We start from the raw sequence: 25,688 nt of genomic DNA on the forward strand, positions 1-25,688 counted from the left end.
ATGATTCCACTTAATATGAAATGTCTAGAATTGGCAAATCCGTGGAAACAGGAAGTAGAGTAGTGGCTGCCAGGGACCTGGAGGAGGGAGCCTGGGGAGTGGCCGCTCATGGACATGGGGTTTCTGAAATTAGACAGTGGTGATAGTTGTACGACTTAGTGATTATACTCAACTGTACACTTTAAAAGGGTGAATTTTATGGTATGTGAGTTGTATCTCAGAAAAAACCAGGTAGAGTGTGAGTTTAAAAATCTTCATAAAAATTGCAAGTTACCTTACTGTTATTTCTAATCATATTCAATAATCATATTTTGTCGTCTCTTTTAAAATTCTTATTGGTCTTGGGCCAAACGAGAGAGGATTTGTTGCTAAAATTTTCTGTGGATGGAAAAGGATTCTGTTTTGAAGTTAGCCTGCTTGTTTTCCTCATAGCAATCTGTACACCGTATACCAAAGTCAAAGTCATTTTCACTTTTTTTTTTTTTTTCCGCCATGCTGCACAGCATGCGGGATCTTAGTTCCCTAACCAGGGATTGAACCCGTGCCCCCTGCAGTGGAAGCACGGCGTCTTAACCACTGGACCACCAGGAAATTGCCATCACATATGTATTTTTAATGAAATACCCTTCATGAAGAGTGAATGTTTAAAAAAATAAAAATGGTACCTACCACCCAGCTGAAGAAATAAAACTTATCACTTATTTTAAAACACCATTTGTTCCATCCTGTCTCAGTCACCTGCTTCTCCCTGCCAGAGTCCTTAAAATACTGTTCAGCTCTTTTTCCCAAAGGAAGTCCCATCTTGACATCCTTCTTCTTCTTTTTTTTTTTTACACTAAATTTGGTTAACACACAGAATATGCTTACTAAGTCATCAGAAGTTATTTAAATTGCTCAAAGGAAAAGATCTGTGTCACCAGTGATAATGAGCGTCTTAGATAGGCAGAGAGTACCACCCGAAATTGCCTTTGAACTTCCTTCTATATTTGTACTTGGTTAGGAGGAAGCATATAAAAATATTCTGCCCTTTGTAACTTGCCCTTTTTCTTAACTTGGATATCAGTGGTTAAGCAAGGAAATTTTTAAGCCTTCAGCAAGAGTTCTTTTCACAAATAGCTCGCAGTGTTAGTGAGTGAAGAAATTTGGGGTGGAGATGGGGAGGAAGGGGTGCGTGCTGATCCAGATTTTAAAAATAGCTTTCTTAATTTAGCTAGTAAATCTCTTATTTCTAGTTACAGGCATAAATTATTTTACTCTGGATGTCAGAACATAGGAAGTGTTATTTAGAGTTTACAGGTTGATCTCATTCTTCTTCTGGGACTTATTTCTTATCTTGTTAATCATCAGGAAAAGAAGTCTTATTATTGATGCAAGCCCTAAACACCCTTTCAACTCCAGAAGAAAAGCTGGCAGCTCTCTGTAAGAAATATGCCGATCTTGTGAGTATTAAATCAAGGGAGTGAGGTCCATATAGAGTATAGCAAAATGTGTATGTGCTTGATAAGCTTTTTAAAATATGATGTAGCTTTAAATGTAAAATTATACTTTACTCCAGAATTGAAGAGGAGAATCTGATTTCTTGGGGCTTTTTGTTGCTTGTATGACTTCATTTTGTAAGGTGTTACATATATGGAGCATTATAATGCTAAAGATACAGCATAGATTTTCTAAAACTCAGTCTTGTGTTGTGGTGCTTTAAATGCCAGTCAGTTGGAGTGTAGTGGTTCCTGTAGTTAACTTTTCCCAAGGGAATTCTAGAGATAAAGGCTCTAACCATTGTGACTGAAATTGTGAGTTAGGTGAAATAGTCTGCTAAAACAATACTGTGTCTCAGGAAATATTTATTTAGTATCTCCTATGTGCCAGACATTCCTTTTTCCATCTTCCAAAGAAATTAACCTCATTTGTTCTGTGCCTGAGTTATTTCAAGTAGCATTAATTCTCTTTGTCAAATTATGAAAGCAGTTTCAATATGGAAACACTGCTGTCCTCTTTAAGTTGAAGAATGGGGAAGCCATTGAACCCTTTGAAATAAGGGTTGTGGGAAGCTTTTAGAATGAATGGTTCTAATATGCTAAATTAACGTCCTTTGTGAAATACTTAGGTGAATTATCATGGACAATGTTTGTGCATTTTCATCTGTTGATAAAGCAGTTATTCCATGTCGTAAATGCTACTTTTTGTCAGTGACCAGCTTTGATAATGAATTATTACTCAATTACAGTTATATTTTCCTTCAGTTTACAAAGGGGTCCATGAATACCCCCACTTAGCTGGCGTTCAGCAGTCTGGCACCTTCTGTTCAGAGCAGCAGGAAACCCCGGGCATCAATGAAAGTGGCCTAGAACAGTCACAAATGCAAAGATGGCAGAAAACACAACAAGGTCAGATTGTTGGCTTCAGGAAAGGAACACTTCCATTGGCTGTGGAAGACAGTCCCTATTGGTTCCATCCACATGAAGAGAATCATGTGAGAAGTGGTAGAAAAAGAAGACAAAAACAAAAAAGGGAAAAGAAAAAAATTGGAGAAAAGAGTAAAAGAAAAAAAAGCAGTGTAGCAGGTTAGCTACTTGACCCAGTGTTGTTGGGACAACAGCAGACAGTCACACGTGGATTAGGAGAAGAAAGGGCAGATAGTGGCCTAGAGCAGTCCTTCTTAGACTCACGCAGATGCTGGGACTTTTGTTGTTCAAAGGCACATTGTGATTCACTGGGTCTGGGGCCTGAGAGTCGGCATTTTAACAAGTTCCCAGGTGAGGTTGATGATGATACTCTTAGCCCTTGGATCACACTTTTTAAGCAGCAAGGGTCTAGGGTGTTTTGTTTGTGGCATTTGTTTTGTGTGTCGGGGGGGAGGGGAGGGTATGGTTAATTCTTTTAAAGCACCAGTAATCATCGCTACATTCATTTTAGGATGTGACACGTTGAAGACTTGCTTAGTGAGCAACCTCTCTTTGATTTAGACTTGTGCTGAGCATATGAAGGACTAAACGTGTACTGTTTTCAGAAAATGTTATAAAGCTTTGTTTTTTGAAACAACACTCATTTCTTTTAAAAGGTAGAGCATGTAGGTTATGTAGCAGTGAGACTATCAAGGGAGTAGGCTTTTCCTGAGGATTATTCCGAAAACTTCCCTTTTGCCATCACTGTCCTCTGTCCTTTTGGTGACAGCATCGTCTGACATCACTGGTGCTTGTGGCTCAGACAGGAAAGTCCTGTAGAGCAGCTGGAGGGGTGCCTGCTCTGTGATGGGGATTGTCCTCTGGGGAGATCTTGTGGCTGCCACGTTCTCCAGATAACATGGGTGTATGAAATTGTCACATTTCACTTGCAAAGTGTGGATCCCATTAGGCCTGTAACATGGTCCTTAAGTACGTAGTGGTGCTGTTCTTTCCCATTCCTTAGTTTGTGTAAATTATTATAGTGTAATAATAAGTCTTGATTATCTGGTTGGGTAGGTGTATCTTCTCTTCATCAGAAGTATCTTGGCTGTTCTTGACTCTCTACTCTCTATAAAATTTTAGATTCAACTTATTAGTTCCATGGGAAGAAAACACCCCTTGGGGATTTTGAGGAGCATTTTATGGAATCTATAGTTGCATTTAGGGGAGAATTATACCATCCTTAAGAAATTAACGGAGCTTAAAAAGTGGATATCCTTATGGGGGAAAAAATGAATTTAGATCCTTGAACACCATATACAGTGATTAAGGACTTAAATGAAAATTTTAGATATCATTTAGGTTTATTTAAATATATTAATAGGTTAATATTTTTCCAAACTTGGATTAAGAGAAGGATTTCTTATGACACAAAAAGCACTACCAGAGAAAAGATTTCAGAAATTGGCTATATTGAAATTAAGACTTTCTGTTCATCAAACGACATTTTAAAAGAAAGTGAGACGACACATTACAAACTGGGGAGAACATATTTCCAACAAATAATAACCAGTATAAGATTCAATGTGAGGAATATCTAAGGAACACCTACAAATGAATACGAAAAGGACAATTAACCCAATGGAAAACTGGGCAAGAGACGTGTAAGAGGCATTTCATAGAAGTGGAGAAACATCAAGATTCGAAGATATCTTAACATAAAGGTACATAAACATACAAGGGATGTTCAATCTTATGAATAATCAGGGAAATGCAAATCAAGACCATAGCAACATGTTTTTTTATGTCCAGTGTAAGTGGCATAAATGAAGAATTGTGATCGTATGAAGTTTTGGAGAAGTGCATCTACATGATTTCTTATAAATTGCTGGTGGGAGAGTAAATGTGCCGGCCACTCTGGAAAACAGTGTGCCATTGTCATGTGCAACAGAACATTTAGAAATCACTTCCCCACAACCCCAGTTCTAGGTTTGCACTCAGGCTAAATTCTTGCATGGTGTATACCAGGAAGCCCATGTGTGAGAATATGCGAATTGTTGTGAGTACCTGGAAACAACTCAATTGCCTATTGACAAGAGACTGGGTCAACAAAGTGTGTTGTGTGCTGCATGTTTTTATTTTATTTTATAAAATATTTATTTATTTATTGGCTGCGTCAAGTCTTAGTTGTGGCCTGCGGGATCTTTCGTTGCGGCACGTGGGCTCTCTAGTTGCGGCACACGGGCTCATTTTAGCTGTGGCGCATAGGCTTAGTTGCCCCGCAGCATGTGGGATCTTATTTCCCCGACCAGGGATCGAACCCGCGTCGCCTGCATTGGAAGGCAGATTCTTAACCACTGGACCACCAGGGAAGTCCCTGCATAGTTTTAAAAAAGTGAAATAGCATACAACCTGAGGGCCAAAGCCAGCAAGGCCTGTTTTTGTACTGCCCACAAGCTAAGAATGGTTTTACTTAAGTGTTGTTTAAAAGACAGTGACGACACAACCGACATGTTGTGGCCTGCAAAGCCTAAAATATTTCCTTTCTGGCCATTTACAGAGTAGGTTTGCTGGTCCCTGCTCTGTAGCTACATGCAAACAATCTGAATGAGTCCTAGCAGTGTAATCTTCAGCTGTGCTGTCCAGAATGGTAGCCACTAGTCACATGTGGCCATTTAATCTTGAATTCATTTATTTATTTATTTTATTTTTTAATTTTTAAAGACTTATTTATTATTTACTTATTTATTTTTGGCTGCGTTGGGTCTTAGCAGCACGCGGGCTCTTCCGTTGTGGTGCGCGGGCTCTTCGTTGTAGTGTGCAGGACTTCTCTCTAGTTGTGGCCTGCGGGTTTTCTCTTCTTTAGTTGTGACGCGCAGGTTCCAGGGCGCGAGGGCTCTGTAGTTGTGGCATGTGGGCTTAGTTGCCCTGTGGCATGTGGGATCTTAGTTCCCTGACCAGGGATCGAACCCGTGTCCCCTGCACTGTAAGGTGGATTCCTTACCACTGGACCACCAGGGAAGTCCCTTGAGTTCATTTAAATTAAAGAAAATTTTAAATTTTGGTTTCTCAGTTGCAGTAACCACAATAAAGTCAGAACAATTAAAATCAAAACGATTTCTTTTAGGACCACACACGGACGACATAAAATACGGAGGAGAGCAAAGGAATAGTGACCCCAGGATTCAGGGTTGTGGTTACGTTGAATCCGGGGAGGGCAGGGGGAGTTCCAGCCCTCGGTGGAGTTACTGATAGTGTGTGCAGATCCTGCAGCCCACGGTCCTGAGTAAGGTTACTTTATGAGAGTATTTTACAAAAACAAAATTATTTTCTGGGGGGAATTTCCGTAAAGGTGTTTTTAATAGCTATAAGCATCTCGCCTGTAAGGATGCGTGGTATGTTTTGAGAGGCCACAAGGTGTCGCTCTTGCTCTTGAAATAGTGACTCAGCATCCTTTCCTTCTCCAGTTAACAGGTCAGTAAGGCTGCCATCTTATCTGTTGGTGTTGGTGTAACCTTGAAACAGACGCATTTGCTCCAGACCTACAGTTGCAGTGCTCCCCCCTCACTTGCAAAGAACTGAGTGCTGCTTATTGAGTTCTAATTTGGAGGATCGTTTCAATAAAGTAGCTTGAGCGTGTTTTTCAAGAAAGTAAAACTTTATGGTGTTGATTCCTAAAAAGTTGTCCAGAACGTCATTATTTTTGTTTTTAATAAATAAAGAGATTAAGATTGTTTTTTTCCTACCCTAAATCATTTACTTACTTTCCTATCACAATGGGAAAAGAGAAGGTTGGCAGGGTAGCATGGCATGAAACAGTTTAAATAAAATATTACACTACAATACTGTGGGTTTTTGGAAATGTATTCCTTACTTCTTATTGTAATTCTTCCAGCCATAACTCAAAGGTTTTCGCTGTATTTCCTAAATGTAAAGTGCTTATTACTTTTAGCTGGAGGAGAGCAGGAACGTTCAGAAGCAAATGAAGATTCTGCAGAAGAAGCAAGCCCAGATCGTGAAAGAGAAAGTTCATTTGCAGAGTGAACACAGCAAGGCTATCTTGGCAAGAAGCAAACTCGAGTCTCTTTGCAGGGAACTTCAGCGTCACAATAAGACGTTAAAGGTGAGTTGGTTCCTTTTTTTTTCTTTCTTTTTTTTTTTAATTTTTTAAAATTTATTTTTGGCTGTGTTGGGTCTTTGTTGCTGTGCGCGGGCTTTCTCTAGTTGCGGCGAGCAGGGGCTACTCTTTGTTGCAGTGCACGGGCTTCTCTTGTTGCGGAGCACAGGCTCTAGGCGTGCGGGCTTCAGTAGTTGTGGCTCATGGCCTCAGTGGTTGTGGCTCAAGGGCCCTAGAGCTCAGGCTCTAGTTGTGGCACACGGGCTTAATTGCTCTGCGGCATGTGGAATCTTCCTGGACCAGGGATCGAACCCTCTTCACTGCATTGGCAGGTGGATTCTTAACCACTGCAGCACCAGGGAAGTCTGGTTCCTTTTTCTGTTTTTCAGGAGGGACTGACTTAGCTTGATTTATAGTCACTGTGTACCTATTTGAACTAAATCCTTGTCTCTCCTTGGAGACAGGGATGCCACCGTTCTATTTTGCTTGGCCTTGTGCTTCTTAACGTACCTCATACTTGCTCATACTTGCTCGTGGGGAATCTAGATGAGATTGATGTTTAGACCACAGGTTTCCCACTAGGAGCCATGGCTTAGGAAGCTCAAATTTGCAGTTTCCTGCTGAGCACTGAGGTCGTTCATTAGCATGTGTGAAAAGTGGACGTGAAATGAGAAGCCGAGTAGGAGCAGACTTGAGGGACGGGAAAGGCCCCACTGAGCTCCTCAAGGGCTGTTCGTTGGTTACATCACCGGCCACCCTTGTCCATCCCAGTTCCCCATTGCCAAGTACTTTCAGAAGAGCGCTTATTCCTCGGCTGATTAAAAGACAAAGCAGCGGTACCCAAAAGTTAGTTGGTACCAACAGAGGAAGAAGGGAAGAAGGCAGAGACACAGGGGTGGGCCTGTCCTCATGTGCAGTTGTGGTATGATTTTGACTGAGCCGGATTGCTCATGAGACTCCCCCACCATGGCAGGCACCCAAGGCCCTAGAACATAGGAGCCCTCAGGAAATGGACCTTTACCTGATGTGGGAGCCGTCAGGTTTTCTTTGCTTTTGAATCCTTGGATTTCGGTGTTCATGAAACTGAGTTGTATTTTTTCCCCATAGCAAGTCCACACTTTGATTGGACTGGTAATGCTTTAGACACTAGACACGTAAAGGTCTCTTAGCACTTGGATCTGAGCAAGAGTTGGGACTAAGCTTTTGAGATGCAGATTCCTTTTGTCCCTTGCCATCTAGGGGAGTAGAAGCTGTGACCCAGAAAGTAAGGGGCAGGAAGGGATCGCCCTCTTCAGGCTGATTTCAGATGCTGCCCTGCAGGACTAGCAAGGGGGAGGGTATTTGGGAAGCCCACGTGGAGGGAGCTGGCTGCCTGGTGAGACTCCTTCCTCGTCTCTCAGCGTGGTGAGCTTTAGTTGGCCACGGAGCACTTACTGTAGAGCAGGGCAGTCGGCGCCTCTCTGATTATCTACCTAGGAGAAGCTGCTTGCTTTCAAACGAGAGCCTTCCGGTCCTAAATAAAGGGAAGGAATTCTAGTTCAGAAGCATCACTTCAGTGCAGCAAGCAGTGAACCCACATGGCAGCAGTGTCTTTTGTGGGCGTCTGTGCCATTTGTAGGTCTGTACGATTAACAGAAATTGTTTTGGATAATAAGGAAGAAAATATGCAACAGGCACGAGAGGAGGAAGAAAGACGGAAAGAGGCCACTGCGCACTTCCAAATCACTTTGAATGAAATCCAGGCACAGCTGGAGCAACACGACATACACAATGCCAAGCTCCGCCAGGAGAACGTCGAGCTGGGCGAAAAGCTGAAGAAGCTCATCGAGCAGTACGCACTGAGGGAGGAGGTAGGGTAACTGGTGTGTCCCCTCACTACGAACCAAAAGCATTCCCTAAAACTCTTCCTTCAGGGTGTTTTAGAACCTTCTTCCTCCAGGGTGTTTTAGAACCTTTGTGTATGCATGGTGGAAGTCTGGCCTTCCCTCACAGGATTCTTGGGGACCATACTCGATGGCCCAGAAGTCAGTGGATTTGGGTGCGTGAGGCAATTTCTTGGAGACAGTGTTAAGCACTACTCGTCTTCCGTGTGATTCTGGAAGATTGTAATTTTAGCATAGATTTTCCCCTTATCTAGACTAAAAGTGAGTAAGTACCTGGCCCCAAAATATGCTGTATTTTAGACGTCTATGATAATCTGTATGGTCTACACTATCATTCCGTTATGCCTGTGTTTCAGATATTTTTTTTTTAGTGGCAGCTTTATAGTATTTGGGAGAAAAAACGAACCTATTTCTAAACGCTTATACACCCAATTGAAGGAAAAAGTTTACTGGAAGGATCTGTGGCACCTCATCTTGGTCACTGGCCTCCAACTAAGAGTTCTACAAGCTAGTTGGGAAGTCTGGGATGGGTGTCTAGATTAAACGCAAATAGGCGATCATGTGCTTTTTTTAAAGTTCCTCCCTTTTAGAGGTCAAATGGGCAGGAACAAAGGGTTAGGTTCTTTAAATGACACATCCCTTGCCTTTTTTTTTTTTAAATTATTTATTTATTTATTTATGGCTGTGTTGGGTCTTCGTTTTTGTGCTAGGGCTTTCTCTAGTTGTGGCAAGCGGGGGCCACTCTTCATCGCGGTGCGCAGGCCTCTCACTATCGCGGCCCCTTTTGTTGTGGAGCACAGGCTCCAGACGCGCAAGCTCAGTAATTGTGGCTCACGGGGCCCAGCCGCTCCACGGCATGTGGGATCCCCCCAGACCAGGGCCCGAACCCGCGTCCCCCGCATTGGCAGGCAGACTCTCAACCACTGCGCCACCAGGGAAGCCCATTCCCTTGCCTTTTAAGTGAGTAAAATGTTCTCTTATGTGTGTTGTATCCCTTATAGAGATAGATTAAAATAGCTGATGTAAAAAAAAAAAAGATTGTGGCATCTCTGTGGGTTATTTTATCCAGCTCAAGGCAAACTTTAGATTATATTAATTTAGAGTTTCCCATATAGCCCTCCAAAAACTGTTAGTTTTTTAAAAGATTTTCTTTGTATCACTCTCAATGCTTTTTGCTTACCTTTTTTTTTTCCTTATTATTATGGAAAATTATAAACGAAGAAAAGTAGAGACTGTATCACCTGGCTTTAGCAGATGAAACCATAGTTTCAACTATATTCCCATCACTTTCCCCTGGGTTATTTTGAAGCAAATCCAAGGTATCAGTCCATTCATATATATTTGAGGGTGTACCTCAAAAAGACTAAGGATTCGTTTTTAGGTGTGACCACAATACCATTTTCACACCTAAAATATTAGCAGTAATTATTTAATATTAAAATCTAGTCATCATTTAAATTTTTCCGATTGTCTCCCCGTTTTTTGTTTTAAAAAGAGAAAACCTATTTGAATCATCCAAATAAAGCCCATCTGTTTCACTGGTTGATATGTGTCAAGTCTCTAACATAAAGATTTCCTTTTCTCTCTTTTTTTATTCTTATAGTGTGTTTATTGAGGAAACTTTTTTTGTCCTAGAGAATAAATTTTCTATTAGATTATAAAGCCCTCACTTTTCTTAAAATTATTGTTTTAGTTTTGTTGTTTAATATGATAGTCTGCCACATTATAGATGTAGAAAATTTGAAAGCTATGTATGTTGAAATCACATTACCTCTGAGCCTTATTCAGTTTGAGTATTATTGAATGTTCTTTCCTTGGTCAGGGAGGGATGTTCTGATGACTTTATTGTACATAAATAACCACTTAATAATTTCACTTGGAAATCATAATGACCTTTTACCAAATTTATCTGATAAGTGCCAGGCACCAAGCACCTTACATAGTATAGCCGTTGCGTTGGCCTTTACAGTTCTGCAGTGTGGGTGTGGCTACCCCCCACAGGTGAGGGGACTGAGATTCAGCAAGGGGGAGAATTCGACTGGGGCCATTCCTCCCATCACAGCATGCTGCCTCCAACTGAGAGATTTGGGAAAATTTAATGGGGAGAAAAAAATATCCAGGAATTATGTGTATGATGTATTATGGGTTTAACAGTTTGATCTCCTTGGCCGTCTTTTTCTTGATACAATTTGAGCTTCATTTTCACCTTAGGGCAGAAATAGGAGGTACGAGGCCGGCTGCTGAGGTGCTGATGGGCCATCTCCGGAGGGAGGGATGCCGACACAGGCTTCTGCCAGCACAGCACGTGGACAGGCACCCGCTGGTATTAGCCCTGGTGGTATTAGCAGGAAAAACAGCCTCATGAGTGAGGTCTTGTAACTTGTTACGTGTTTCCTCGTCATTCTGTCCCTTTTTTCATTAAGTGACAAGAAATTTTACTTTCCCCGTAGCACATTGATAAAGTATTCAAACATAAGGAACTGCAGCAACAGCTTGTGGATGCCAAACTGCAGCAGACAACACAGCTGATAAAAGAAGCTGATGAGAAACATCAAAGAGAGAGAGAATTTGTAAGTGCAATTTCTTAAAAAGACATGATTGCCAAAATTGTAACCAAAGCCATTTAAAACATTTAAACTTATTCTACATTTAAATTAGCACTGGGTTGTGCTAATTGTTTTTTTGCTCTAGATTGTGAAGGGCACGTGTGTGTTAGAAAACATTAGCCTTTTCTTTCTATTTAACTTTATATACAGAAGATACACTGGAGAGATTAGACCAAGTTAGTGCAAAGACCTGCACTGATTGGACTTTTCTGTGCTTAGAATATTTATTTCACTTTTTAGATAATGGCCACCAAGTTTAAGAATTATAGCAGTATTTAGCACATTAAATTTAGGGATTCGATTTAATAGCAAGCTTAGCAAACATGGGTGTCCTTCATACTGTTACAGTTTATTTCCAAACAAGTAACTTGAAACTAGGGAAACTGTTTGTTTACTCTGGTATAATTTTCTGAAAAACTTTAACAGAATTCTCTACATCCTAATCACTCAGCATTATTCTCAGAATGTGTGCTCAGATTATATGGCCTGTCAATAATTGTGAATACAGTGGAATGTCATTGGGTATGTATATTCAACACATGCAAATTTAACTTTACCTGCTTAACCAAAAAAAAAAAAGTCAGAAGTGGTTATGATAATGAGGACTGTCCCATCCAGATTTCACTCAAGTAACCTAGGCCCCGAGGCGAGCCAGGTATGAAGACTCGGATCCTGAATGGCCCTCATGATGTGAACATGTTACTCTGAGTGCGAGTCTAGGGTTAAGAGACAGACATTTTTCACACAGCGTGGTCGTTCCATGTGAACTGACAGCGCTGTCCCGTGCATAACTGAAGAGACAGTTGTCATTTCCCAAGTTAGAATAGAAATATGATACACATATTTAAATAAATAAATACGATACATGTATTTCTGGTTGGTTTTAAGGACTTTTCAAAACCTACTGGACTGTGACATTTTACTTCAGGGACTGAATTTCACAGCTGCCTACTATGCAATTTCACTACATAATTTTCTTAAACTCAAGTATATAAATTAAAGCTCCCATCCCATCACCACCCCCCACCCCCCACCCCCAGCTTTAAAAAAAAAGTGATCAGAAACCAGGTTCCTGATTTCATTGCTTTCGCTCCATACACTGCCTCATCTTGCCTCTCGTGGCCACGCCGCATAGCATGTGGGATCTTAGTTCCCTGACCAGGGATCGAACCTGTGCCCCCTGCAGTGGAAGCGCAGAGTCTTAACCCCTGGACCGCCAGGGACGTCCCAGAGGGGCTTTCTAAATGACCCAGATAATGTGGAGATTGTCAGCCATGTTTTCTGCTCAATACTAGACTTCTAATTATTTTCATCTAAAAGACAACAATTTAACCCTGAGTTTTGTAAACCTATTATTAGGCCTCCTGGGTACTTCTTCTAAGCAATAAAAGAGTATTCCTACATTCGTAAGTGTTAACAATGGAACAGATCAAAGATACAGGTAATTAGCAATTGATGTGACAGAATGTTTCATTCATAGACTCGTGGTTCTTGCTAAAATAATGAGTGGAAGGATTAAGCCTAACTATCTGGTCGTTGGACGTTGTAGTCATATTTGTAATGACTATTAGTATTTTGCCAGAATGTTTCTGTTTTCTAGTTATTAAAAGAAGCAACGGAATCAAGACACAAATATGAACAAATGAAACAACAAGAAGTACAACTAAAACAGCAGGTAACTTGACAGCAGGGGTAGTAAAATTTGTAAGAAAAAAAATCTATGGTTCATTTGATACATAACCTTGAATCTCCTCTAAGATGATTTTGCTTGTTCCCAGCAGACCTGAGAGTAGATCACACGTCCCTCTTGGAGTTTTCCTCTTTGTTTAGGGTGACCACCTCATCCTGATTTGCCTAGGACTTTCCTGGTTTTAGCACTCGGTCCCAGGACCCAGGCAGATGGGACAGTTTGTCCCGCTATCTGCAGGTCCTCCTTCCAGTATCCCACGTTATTTCCTCCCTTTCTCTGTGTGTTCCCATGTGTGTCAGCTAATTTCCTACTAAAGAAAAACTGATTTCAGATTTTAGTTCTTTTGTGTGAAATTGAACCATATGAAATTGCTGATACTTATTTGACCTACAAAATGGCATTTTCATATAGTGTAACCTAAAATCTTTAGAATTTTGGGCTATGAGCCTGTAACCTATTTTTTTTTTTTTTGGATGATTCTTGCCTTATCTTTTTTTTTTTTTTTTTTTTTTTTATGGCTGTGTTGGGTCTTCTTTTCTGTGCGAGGGCTTTCTCTAGTTGTGGCAAGCGGGGGCCACTCTTCATCGCGGTGCGCGGGCCTCTCACCATCGCGGCCTCTCCTGCTGCGGAGCACAGGCTCCAGACGCGCAGGCTCAGTAGTTGTGGCTCACGGGCCCAGTTGCTCCGCGGCATGTGGGATCCTCCCAGACCAGGGCTCGAACCCGTGTCCCCTGCATTGGCAGGCGGACTCTCAACCACTGCGCCACCAGGGAAGCCCCTGTAACCTATTTTTAAAAACTGCCTATTGATCGTGCATTTCCACTCCCAGGTAGAGTACGGAGGTGGTGGCCACCTTAATGGGGGCCCCCGACTTTCCTTCCTCCCTCCCTCCCTTCCTTCCCCTGTACAATATTGTTCACTGTAGTCACCATGCTCTACATGAGATCCCTGGAACTTATTCATCTTCTGATTGAAAGTTTATACCCTTTGACCAACATCTTCCCCTTTCTCCCCGCCCTCCACCCCTGGGAACCACCATTCTACTCTGTTTCTTTGAGTTTGGCTTTTTTAGATTCTACAGGTAAGTGATATCACACAGTATTTAGTATTTGTCTTTCTGTGTCTCACTTATTTCACTTAGCATAATGCCCTCAAAGCCCATCCATGTTGTCACAAATTGTAAGATTTTCTTCTTTCTTATGGCTGAATAATATTCCATTGTGTATATACACCACATTTTCTTTATCCAGTTATATGTTGATGGACACTTAGGTTTCTTCCATATCTTGGCTATTGTGAATAATGCTGCAATGAACATGGGAGTGCTGATATCTCTTTGAGATCCTGTTTTCATTTCTTTTGGATATATACCCAGAAGTGGAATTTCTGAATCATATGGTGGTTCTATTTTTAATTTTTTGAGGAGCGTTTATACTGTTTCCCATAGTAGGCTGCACCAATTTACAATTCCACTGACAGTGAACAAAGGGTTCCCTTTTCTCCACATCCTCACCAGCATTTGTTAACAGGAGTGAGGTGATATCTTACTGTGGTTTTGATTTGTATTTCCCTGATGACTAGTGATGCTGAGCACCTTTTCATGTACTTGTTGGCCATTTGTATGTCTTTGGGAAAATGTCTATTCAAGCTGGTTTTTAAATTAAAAATTTAAAAATTTAAAAAATTTTTTTAAATTTATTTTTTGCTGTTGAGTTGTATGAGTTCCTTATATTTTTTGGATATTAACCCTTTATCAGATATATATGGTTTGCAGGTATTTTCTCCCATTCCGTAGATTGCCTTTTCATTTTGTTGATTGTTTTTCGTGCAGAAGCTTTTTAGTTTGATGTAGTCCCACGTGTTGATTTTTGCTTTTGTTGCTTGTGCTTTTGTTGTCATATCCAAAAATTCATTGCCAAGACCACTGACAAGGAGCTTTTTTAACCTATGTTTTCTTCTAGGAGTTTTACAGTTTCATATCTCCTGTTTAAGTCCTTAACCTATTTCAAGTTAATTTTTGTGACTGGTATAAGATAGCAGTCCAGTTTCATTCCTCTGCATGTGGTTATCCAGTTTTCCCAACACCTTTTATTGAAGATACTTTCCTTTCCCCATTGAGTATTCTTGGCTCCCTTGTGAAATACTATTGACCATATTTGTGTGGGTTTATTTTTGTTTTCTTTTGTTTAAAATTTATTTATTTATTTATGGCTGCGTTGGGTCTTCGTTGCTGCGCGCAGGCTTTCTCTAGTTGCGGCGAGCGAGGGCCACTCCTCCTTGCGGTGCACAGGCTTCTCACTGCAGTGGCTTCTCCTGTTGTGGAGCACGGGCTCTAGGCGCGTGGGCTTCAGTAGTTGTGGCACATGGGCTCAGTGGTTGTGGCGCACGGGCCTAGTTGCTCCACGGCATGTGGGCTCTTCCCAGACCAGGGCTCGAACCCGTGTCCCCTGCATTGGCAGGCGGATTCTTCAGCACTGTGCCACCAGGGAAGTCCCTGTGTGGGTTTTTTTGGGGGCTCTCAATTCTGTCCTGTTGGTCTATGTCTCTGCTTTTATGCCCGTAGTAAATTGTTTTGGTTACTATAGCTTTGTAATAAAGCTTGATATCAGGGAGTGTAATACCTCCACTCCAGCTTTGTTTTCTCAAGATTGCTTTGGCTATTTTGTTTTGTTTGTTTGTTTTTTGTGGTTCCATACAGATTCTAGGATTATTTGTTCTATTTCTGTGGAAAATGCCATTGGAATTTTGATAGGGCTTTGGCTAGTATGGACATTGTTAACAATATTGACTCTTCGGATCCATGAAAGGGTATCTTTCCACTTTTTTGTCTTCTTTAATCTCTTTCATCAACGTCTTACAGTTTTCAGTGTACAGTTTCTTACATTTTTCATTTCCTTGGTTAAATGTATTCCTAAGTATTTTTTTTTAATGCTATAGAAAATAGGATTATTTTATTTATTTCTGTTTATTCCTTTTTCAGATATTTTGTTGTTAGTGTATAGGAACATAACTGATTTCTGTATGTTGATTTTGTATCCTGAAACCTTACTGAATTTATTCTACCAATTTTTTGGTGGGGTCTTCAGGATTTTCTGTATATAAGATCATGTCATCAGCAAACAGACAGTTTTGCTTATTCCTTTCTGATTTGGATGCTGTTTATTTCTTGTTTAATTGCTCAGGCTAGGAATTTCACTATTGTGTTGAATAGAAGTGGTGAGAGTGGGCATCCTGTCTTGTTCCTGATCTTAGAGGGAAAGCTTTCAGCCTTTAACTGACTCTTGAGTATCATGTTAGCTGTGGCTCTGTCATATATGGCCTTTATTATATTAAGTATGTTCCTTCCTTGTACCCAGTTTGTTGAGCTTTTTTTTGTTTGTTTTGTTTTGTTTCGTTTTGGCTGCACTACGTGGCTTGTGGGATCTTAGTTCCCTGACCAGGGATTGAACCCGCGCCCTTGGCAGTGAAAGCGCAGATTCCTAACCACTGGACCACCAGGGAATTCCCTGTCAAGCATTTTTATCATGAATGTATGTTGAATTTTACCAAATGCATTTTCTGCATCTATTAGATCATACGATTTTTGTCTTTCATTCTATTGTATTAACGTGGTGTGTCGCATTTAGTGATTTGCCTGTGTTGAACCATCCTTGTAGTTTTCTTATCTGGCCTGTACTGTCTTATCTGGCTTTGGTATCAGGGCAGTGCTGGCCTTGTAGAATGAGTTCAGGAGTATTCCCTTCTCTTCACTTTTTGGGAAGAGTTTGATAAGAATTGGTGTTTGTTCTTCTTTCAGTGTTTGGTAGAATTCACCCATGAAGCTGTCTAGGCCTAGGCTTTTCTTCGTTGCCTCCCTGCTTTTCAGTCCAGACCCCTTAGGTTTGTTCTAATGCAGTCTTTCTCTGTGGTGCCTTGTGTGGAGTAAGGGTAGCAGGTGCCTCCCCACTCAAAGAAGAGGTACAGGAAGGACTTCCCATGTCTTCACGGACAGGTGAAATTAGGCATTTGTACCTACAATTCACCCTTTCTCAGAAAAGTAGATTACATTTTGATGAAAAATGTATTACTCATTTTGAAAGTTTATTATGTAACAAGTTTTTAAAATGTAAGGACTCTAAATTAGTTCTAAAATGCAGACTGGCCTGAATCTTTATGAACACATTTTTTGAGTGCTGTTTGTCTTTGGGCACGTTTTACAGTGTGGTGACACTCATTTCCTATAAAGCTAGCCTAACTTAGAGTGAACATTGAAGAAGTCTTTTGAACTTTCCACCATAAGTTATTGTGCTAGAATGCTTCTAGGAATCTTTGAACCCCTTACTAGCCCTATAAATTCAGTTGTCCATATAAATGGAGAAGAGAATCAATGTGGAAAAGGTATAAAAAGTCTATAGATGGCTTTGGAAGATGGACTTTAATGCAGGGCCCCAGAGGGCCCTTCTACCGAGTTCACAGGCAGCTCCAGTTCTGTTGTACTGTTAGCAGTGCAGCTTCTCTTGTCTGTGATCGGTGTTGCCCTGAGTCATGTTATGTGATCGTGAGTTTGTTTCCTTTGCTGCCGCCTCTTCCTTTTCCTGCTCCCTAAATGTGCTGTTCTTCCCAGGAGTCCATCTCATTCTCTGCTCTTGCTCGCCATGTCCGTTTCCAGGCTTTGTTGATGATCTTAGTCTTATTGGTGTGTTTTGACCAATTTTGTAATCTACGCCCGTAAGTCCAAGATGGTAGTTGCCACTTACTCATTACCCAGAGGGGGCCAGCGTTGAACTCTGACGGGACAGTCCACCTGGATGTTCTCTCTTTGATAAAAACAGACCATGCTAAGACTGCCATAACTTCTAATCTCCCTCAAGTGCCAGAACTGCTCCATTAGTCCGCCTGAGCCTCACCGCTGTTCCGACCCCGGGCCAGCGGCCCTGGAGGCTCTGTCACCATGTGCCCCTCGACGGACTGCTCTGCTTGGAAATCCTCTGCGCTATTCTCTTCACCCTGGAATTTCTGTTCATCCTGGCCCTCAGCCTCCCCCTCCTGGGGGTGGCGTGCTTTGGCTGTCTTATCGTCGCCTGGCCTGGCCTGTTGCCATGGGTAGCTTCGCTTTTGGTTCGCGTCTCCTTCCCACACAGCAGAGCTGGCCTCCTGCCTTTCCACCGGCTGCTCCGCTCCCTCCCAGGGCATCTCCCCTCCCGCCCTGGTCTTGGCTTCTCCTTATGCTCCGCACACAGCACTGCTGAAGGTGGAAAGGCATCGCTGATGCTGTTTCTTGGCCTCTGGTGATCTTTTCTTCTCCGCTTTCTTTATATGTGCTGTGTGATCTTGAGCAAAGCCCTTTATTCCTCCAGACCTGTTTCCTCATCCTGAAATAATGCAGTTACATTAGGTGGTCTCTCAGGGTTCCCGCCTTGTCTGAAATGAAATAATTCTGCCTGCCCTTGAGACCTAGCTTGGGCCTCGGCCACAAGGAGCTTCCCTAACTATTCTGACCCCTACTGCGCTGCCCCCCACCCCTGGCTTCTGTGAATTCCTGTCCTGGGGGAGAAGAAGGTGACTCTGTGTTCTAAATTCTGCTTGCCTTATCGGTTAGTGCCTTATTTTCCCAGCTAGAATAAAAATTCCTTAAGGGTGGGAGTTAAAAGAAAAATTGGTGTTTCTACCTCTTTCAGCTTTTTTCTCTTAACTATACTCCCACTGAATTCTTTCTCCCCTAACCACACCAATCCTTTGGCTTCTGTTTCATTTTCCTGCCTACATTAAGAAAAGAGTTATCCCTGATTTCAAGCTAGGAACTGTGCAGGTGGTATTCTAAAAGAATGATCTTTTTCCAAGGACAATTTTTCAAATATAAGGAGAGGAGGTAGTTCATAAAGGATTAATTGTATGAAATTTATAGCTATTCCACATACTTCAGTTTTTATTATAATTGGCGGAATGGAGCTAATAAATATTTGTACATTTTAAACAGTTACATCTAAAGATGGTGAGGTCAACATAACTTCCTAAGTTTCAGTGCATTTCAGTAGGTTCTTAGAACTGCAGCCATTGATGTCTGGGGTCGAGGATTGGGTGTGCGTTTGTTCTTATTTCTGTCGCTTATAACAGGTAACGTTTAACCATATTATGTTCTTTTTGAAAGTGTTTGGGATTTTAAATCATTTACCTAGAGCTCTGAATTTTTCATACTTGTTTTCTGTAGCTTTCTCTTTATATGGATAAGTTTGAAGAATTCCAGACTACCATGGCAAAAAGCAATGAACTGTTTACAACCTTCCGGCAGGAAATGGAAAAGGTATTTGCCTATTTTTAGTGGAGTATTGCCTGAAAGGGAATTCATATAAGAAGCTATTTTAAGCATGATTGCTACTTGGATGAGTTCATGTTTTTACTGTACTGTCTTCATTTCATCTCTTCTCATCCTCCAGTGGCATCACGTTTAGTCACTTTGCCCTCAGTAGCACCCCATGTAGCTAGTGATCTCTAGGCCCTCACAGTTGTCTTCATTAAACTTAACTCCTCTATTAAATACAATTTGTTGTTAGCAGTAAAGCGGTGTCTTTTTTATTTGCTTCAGGTGATACCTCCCAGCCCCACCCCACACCCTTTTCACAAAGCTTGGTGTCCTTGGAGATCAAATTATTTAAAGACAACCAAGCCCAGAACAGTAACTACGTATTTTGGTTGGTCGATACAGATCGGTGTTTCTACCTTTTTAGCTTTTTTCTTCTTCTTCGTTTATACTCCCACTGAATTCTTTCTCCCTCAAGCAAACCAATTTTTTGGTGTCTGGTTCTTTTTCCTGCCTGTGATGAGGAAGGCGGTATCCTCGATATTAAAGTAAGAACCAGTATGCCCACGTAGCCACGCGTTCATCCTTATGCCGGGGGCTTTAGGGATGGGCAGCAGGGGAGGCGGTGGCGGCTGGCCCTGGGGGCAGGGTCCGCCTCGTGGCGCTGTGTGACCACGGGCGAGTTGTTACCCTTTCTGTGCCTTCTTGTTACAAATAACAAAAACGCCTGCCCTTCATAGAGTAGAGTATTTCAGGCAGCGCTTGGCCGTGGGAAGTGCTCCGGTGAGTCCCTTCAGGTATCGGGAGCCCTCGGTGGGGACCCGGAGGCGCCCCTGGGCCGGGGAGCGGGCACCCACGGCACACAGGACCCGAGAACCGGCCTCGTAGGCACCGGAACGAAACCTCAATTTCTGAAAACTGGGTTCTGGCAGCGTCGGTTAAGAACGTTCCCCCGATTTTTGGACCCGTTTTATTTTTAGCAGAATCTGAAGTGGAACGGTCATGTCAGTCGTGAGGATAAGGGAAGCTGAGGGTTAATGACTTTCCCCTGGTCCCCGGCCCCTCACCTGCCCTCCGCTGCCGCTGCTTCCCAGACGGCTGCAGCCTCGGAGGTCGGGGCAGAGCGCCAGCTCTCCATCTTGGGGAGGAGGGGGGAACCTTGATCCTTCCAGAACTCACGTGAAGTGGTTAATGCACAGAAAATTCAGGAACAGAGACGTTTTTTTGGTACGACTTGGGAAGGAGGAGGGCTGGCCTCGGCCTGAAGCGAGCGCTCAGAGCCTGCCGGCGGGCAGCTTCCTCTAGGTGTTGCTGCCTCTGAAACTGAGGAGATGAGATGCGGTTTTCTCATCGTATGAACCCCCGCTTTGGTCCTGCCCCCGCCATCCGGGGAGCTTGTGAGATGAGCTGTGCCCTGGGCACCGTGATGGGGGCGGGAAGGACCGGTCAGCCGGTCAGGGGGTGGGGTGGGCTGTAGAGATAAGAAACGGAACCTTGAATTTAAATTTGCAATTGTGTCGATTCACAGATGACAAAGAAAATTAAAAAACTGGAAAAAGAAACAATAATATGGCGGACCAAATGGGAAAACAATAACAAAGCACTTCTGCAAATGGCCGAAGAGGTGAGGTGGTTTCCCGCGACTAAGGTGTGATCTTAGTCCCGGGGCCTCATGTCGTTCAGGTAGCTGACAGGGCAGGGGGACGTGCCTTGTGACACTGCCGTCATAGCCGAGGGCTCTGGCCAGAGCTGGGGGTGGGAGGGCTGCTGAGTGGGATCTGTCCCGGCAGGAGTCGTAGGTAGGGTCCCGGGTGAGGTGTGGGGTTTCCCACCGCTCCGCCAGCGAGGAGCCCTGGCTTGTAAGACCTGGCTTGTCCAGCTCCAGCCAGAGTTTGATCGACTGGGTCTGGGGCTGAGGGTTGGGGAATCTGCCTTCCGACTAGGCGCCCACCTGGCCGAGCCTGGGCCAGGTTTCCCGGTGCCAGCACAGGCCACTGACTCGGGTGCCTCTCTCCCCGCCTCAACTTACTCTTTCCGAAAAGGTAGCATAGTACTTTTTGCCAGTCTTACGAAGCTGAGATGTACTGTTTGCAAACACTAAATATCACACCTTAAATCCTGTTCTCGTCTGAGGATTGGTAAAAACAAGAGAAATCTAGGTGGAAATAAGGTGAGTCCTCCTCTTTTTTAAGCAGGCCCTTCATTTTTTATCTGCTAGTCTTTGGTGGAGAGTATCTTCAATTTCCTTAGTAATTCATCAATACAAAATGCTTTTAAAAGTGGGCTTTGGTTCTTTTTAAGAAACATGACAGAGGGAATTTCATTTTTGTCACCCCAGAACCACGTTAATTGGTGTCTGTAGCTATGTGTGCAGAAGGCAGGTGGTGGGACGTTGGGAGGTGTTGAAGAAACTGAACATGTTCAAGAGGTGATCCAACAAGTGGCCCAAAAGACTTAAATTTGTTGTATCCGGTAACCTAATTCATATTCAGTTGGGTTACATAAATCCTGTTTTTTCCTCTTTGCAGAAAACTGTGCGAGATAAAGAGTACAAAGCCTTTCACGTAAAACTGGAACGGCTGGAGAAGCTGTGCCGGGCCCTGCAGACGGAGAGGAACGAGCTCAGTGAGAAAGTGGAGGTGCTGAAGGAGCAGGTCTCGGGGAGGGCGGCGGGCGGGGGCCCAGCGCCGCCCGGGGCCCAGCCCTGCGCTGCCCTGGCTTCTGCCGAGGAGCCCAGCGCCGCCTGGCAAAGCACTGCCCGTGTCAGCCTGGAGGCCGAGTCCCCGGGTGCCGGGCCCAGCATCGAGTCAGTTGACTGAGATCAAGTATGATCACTGTATCGAGAGCTCTATTTTGTGTATAACTTTCTCTGTTAGTAGTAACTTGGTTTTGTGGTGAAAATTTTCTTACTTTTTCTACCATATCTGTATTTTCTTAGAACTACTGGACTTATGTGGTACAGGAGGCTGCTTGGCAGGTTTGAATAGTTTTACTCTCTACATTTTCCTCAGCTGTGTTGCACATCTGCCTCTTTCCCCTTCATCGGAATGCATGTGCTCATTGCCTTTCTCCCTCTCCCCTGCTGCTTGCACAGAATTGTCCAAATTAAAATGTCACTCACCAGGGCTGACCATTACAAGGGAACTTTGTTCTGATAACGGTTCCCCCCCCCCGACCCCCCCACCCCGCGCGCTTGTGGGATCTTCGTTCCCTGACAAGGGATTGAACCCAGGCCTCGGCAGTGAGAGCACCGAGTCCTAACCACTGGACTGCCGGGGGAAGTCCCTGATAATGGTTCCTGATGTGAAAACAATACTCGTTTAAACATCCTGCCCCCCCCAATTAATATTACTCAAAGAAAAATATCAAGATGATTAGATATTTGTCTAATAGCCCATTTTAAATGCCAAGTAAAAATAAAACTCTAGGCTTGGGTCAGAAACAAGCATAGCATATTTGATTCAAATTAGCTTTTTGATATTTATATCACTTGACAAATTGAGATGCCCGCAAGCCTAGACTTGGTTTTGGCAGAATATGTACATAAAGGTGTAACTTTTAAACAAAGTAGTATATACAGGCAAATCACTGGAGAGACAGGGCTAATGTTTATGTGATTAAAAACAGTCCCATCGCTCTGTTTTCAGGATAGAAGCAGTATCTGAATTTGGACCACCTGGATGCCCGCTGTGTGGGGAGCCTGGTGGTTTGTTTGCTTTTCACTCGGGAGTTGGGTGCGCATCCTCCACTCCCCACGGAGAGCTGCCACTGACAGTCCTTTGTCAGTCAGTGTAAGGCGATGAGGGTAAAATCATGTGTGGCTTTCCTTGAGCGGAAGTCCCTCCACTACCTTCTGGCTGCTTGAAAGTTGGTGTCCAACTGTTCCGACAGTCCAAACAGCACCCGTTCTCCAGGGTTTTTTAAAGGGAATTTTAATTATGATCATGCTAACTGAAACTGATTCCATTTCTAAAACAGAAAGACTGGAACTAGCATTTTTAACTTTGAGGAAACTTGGCAGAGAGTTAAGTAGCCAGGATCTATTTCTTACTTATGCTTTCAGTTTGTTTCTGCCCCTTTTCTTAGTGGTTTTTTGGGGGTTTTTTTTAGTAAAAACCAGTATTACCAAGGTGTCTACACTTGGAATGGGGGACTTTGGAAATGCAGCACATCACTTTTGGATTTGCTAACTTCCTTTGTTCTTCACAATGTCACATGTGGTCGAGCTTATACACATCATTAACCAGGCTGCACTGATGAGAGTTCTGACTTTGTCCCTGGTATAATTTGCATTGAAATACTTTATGAAATAAAAAGGCTCTATTAGAACTGATGTTAGCACATTCCACTGAGCAAAACTATCAAACTGACACTTCTTATATTGCTTACTGGACCGAATAAACTCTCTTCTGTCCAGTTAAAAGGGTTTTTCTCTTTGTTAAAGTTTTATTTGTCCTGTCACGTTCATGGTCTAAACTGGGTTGAAGAATTGAAAATTGTCCAGTAGATAGGCAACAGCGCCTGGAGTGGCGGATTATATCTAAGCTTCCGCCATCAGTCATGTTAATCAAAGGGCCAGACAGTGAAGGAAAAGAAACCCACAAAGTTGCTTATCGAATTACTGTCAAAATTTTTGAGTCGGAAGCAAAAACAAACACATCCTCCTCCAACAGCCTTTTATAGATATCCCCTTCGGTTTCTAAATGAAATACTGGATTCATTTCCCTGAGAGGAAATGGAGGTATACATCAGAAATACACTCTACCGTAAAATTAGTACTAATGATCCCATTTCACAAGTGCTCTGCTGGATGTACAGCTCTTACTGTCTTAAGCCATTTGTGTAGCCCGCCACGTTTCTTTGTGGTGCTTGTCCTGTGTGGAAGATTGTTAACGGACCTGTTGCATATTTTCAGGGGCTTTATAAAGCGACGTGATTTACAGTACTTGGCCTGCTGCTTTTGGCTTACTGTGTATTTTTAGCTAGATGCTCTCATGGTGTTTAAAGGACATGGATTTTCTCTGGGGTGCATTTGGTATCCTTTCAGAATCTCTCCTCCCATTACCCTGTGAATAAATACAAAGGGGACCCTCTGAGAAGGACATGCTCCTAAAGCAATCAATCACCTCGCCAGCCCAGTGTTGTGGCTTTGTAGCACACCCTGTTTCTACCACATTCTAGGACACTGTAATGCTACTAAGGCTGGCCCAGGAAAGATTGAAATGTCAAATTTGCTTCAACTGCATTTGTTGCACCATCATGGAATCTTGATGTATATTATTTATAGTGGCAGGAGACTCCAAGGAGTAGAGAAAACTTGGGTCTTGGATAATGGACCATTTCATCCTCAGACTTGTAGGAGTACATTTCTTGGTCTTGAGACCAGTATTTTTTAGTTATGTATGCAACTGCCTTTATTACACCTGGTTGTCAATTCAATTCTCAGGTGTTGCAGAAAAATCTACCTCTTTCAGACTGTAGATGGAAATAACTGTGAAAAAATGATGCAGATATCTTCTAGTTTGTGCTAAACACACTGCTTTATTTTTACAGCCCACGTCTTTCATGAGGATACGAATTGTTAAGAGGCAGTCTTGTTTTGCTTTTCAAAGACATTTTGTAGAGATTTTTCACTAATGTGAATCTGATTTTATCTACTCAATTCTGTATAGATTAAGTAAATATGTATGATAAATTTAACAGCTTCTGTGTATTCTTTTGTTGCCCATGTGACCTTAATGCCTATCAAGTGCAAAGACAGTTGTAGATACTGTTCCTTGTGCCTTAAAAAATAGTTTCATTATTGTATGATTTGAGAAAGAAGGGATGGGGCACCAGCCACTCAGATTGGGTGACAGAAGATGAGTTTTATGTAGCCAGACCCTTTTTTTAACCTCTAAAATAGAGGACTAGGAAAACTCTGCAGTGTAGTTGCTGTCAAGGCTTTAAAAATCTACAAGGACTGGATTTCTTCAGTTTGGGCGCTCTTAGCACATTCCAGGGTGTACCTATCTATCTATCTATCTCATCTATCTATCTCAACAGCAGAAGAGTAGGTATGTACACAGGGGCACATAGGAAAGACCTTATTTGATGGTGAGCAAAAAGTATTTAAGCACGTATAGTCAAATATAAGAAGGAGTTGCCAAACTTTTCCTGTAAGTCAGTCAGGTAGAATAAGTATTTTAGGATTAGTGTGGTTGTCAAACAACCTTTAAAAAATCAATGTAGAGAATTCCCTGGCTGGCCAGTGGTTAGGACTCTACGCTTTCACTGCCTGGTCAGGGAATGTGCAGTGCAACTAACTGACTGACTGACTGACTCAATCAATAAAATTCTTTAAAAAATTTATTTAAAAAAATCAATGCGAAAACCATCCCTAGCTGGCAGGCCTCACAGGAGAGGTCGAGGGCCAAGCTGCAGGTCAGTTTGTCCCCTTTGCTCACCTGCCACACAAGCTTCTGTTCTTTCTTGGGGAGAAATCTCGTGTTTGTTTAAAGCCGCCCAAGTTAAGGCAGAAATAGCATATGGGTCAAATGACATGTAAGTTAGGTAGTTCTAGATTCACCAATCAAGCACAAAATACAGACACCTAACTAACTTCTCCCCACGTCTGCATAGGATACCATCACGTACCTTGGCAAGAAATTCAGGAAGTTCTCAGCATGTATACCCTGACAGCCTCCTCATAAAAAAGGGACATACACAGATACATCCGTACACACACACAGCCC

The 25,688-nt window shown here is 42.6% G+C and overlaps 1 protein-coding gene across 8 annotated transcripts in view; it reads left to right on the top strand.

Moving 5' to 3' along the window:
- TXLNG (taxilin gamma) overlaps nucleotides 1-24,654 on the top strand; it is a 59,581-nt gene extending 34,927 nt beyond the window's left edge. Inside the window, exons 3-12 of one of the 8 annotated variants that reach the window (XM_082447107.1) lie at nucleotides 1,348-1,439; nucleotides 6,334-6,504; nucleotides 8,154-8,348; nucleotides 10,832-10,951; nucleotides 12,588-12,662; nucleotides 18,865-18,957; nucleotides 20,483-20,578; nucleotides 21,483-21,593; nucleotides 21,893-21,931; nucleotides 24,508-24,654. In XM_082447107.1, the coding sequence (XP_082303233.1) occupies nucleotides 1,348-1,439; nucleotides 6,334-6,504; nucleotides 8,154-8,348; nucleotides 10,832-10,951; nucleotides 12,588-12,662; nucleotides 18,865-18,957; nucleotides 20,483-20,578; nucleotides 21,483-21,593; nucleotides 21,893-21,931; nucleotides 24,508-24,591 (1,076 nt within the window). In that variant the 3' untranslated portion in view covers nucleotides 24,592-24,654. Of the gene's footprint in view, nucleotides 1-1,347; nucleotides 1,440-6,333; nucleotides 6,505-8,153; nucleotides 8,349-10,831; nucleotides 10,952-12,587; nucleotides 12,663-18,864; nucleotides 18,958-20,482; nucleotides 20,579-21,482 lie in introns of all 8 variants that reach the window. The other 7 variants (XM_082447105.1, XM_082447108.1, XM_082447106.1 and 4 more) reach the window with 7 other exon arrangements.
- Nucleotides 24,655-25,688: the final 1,034 nt, after the last annotated feature.

This window comes from Balaenoptera physalus (assembly GCF_965194825.1).
Source record: "Balaenoptera physalus genome assembly, chromosome: X".
In the NCBI taxonomy this organism is placed as follows: Eukaryota; Metazoa; Chordata; class Mammalia; order Artiodactyla; family Balaenopteridae; genus Balaenoptera; species Balaenoptera physalus.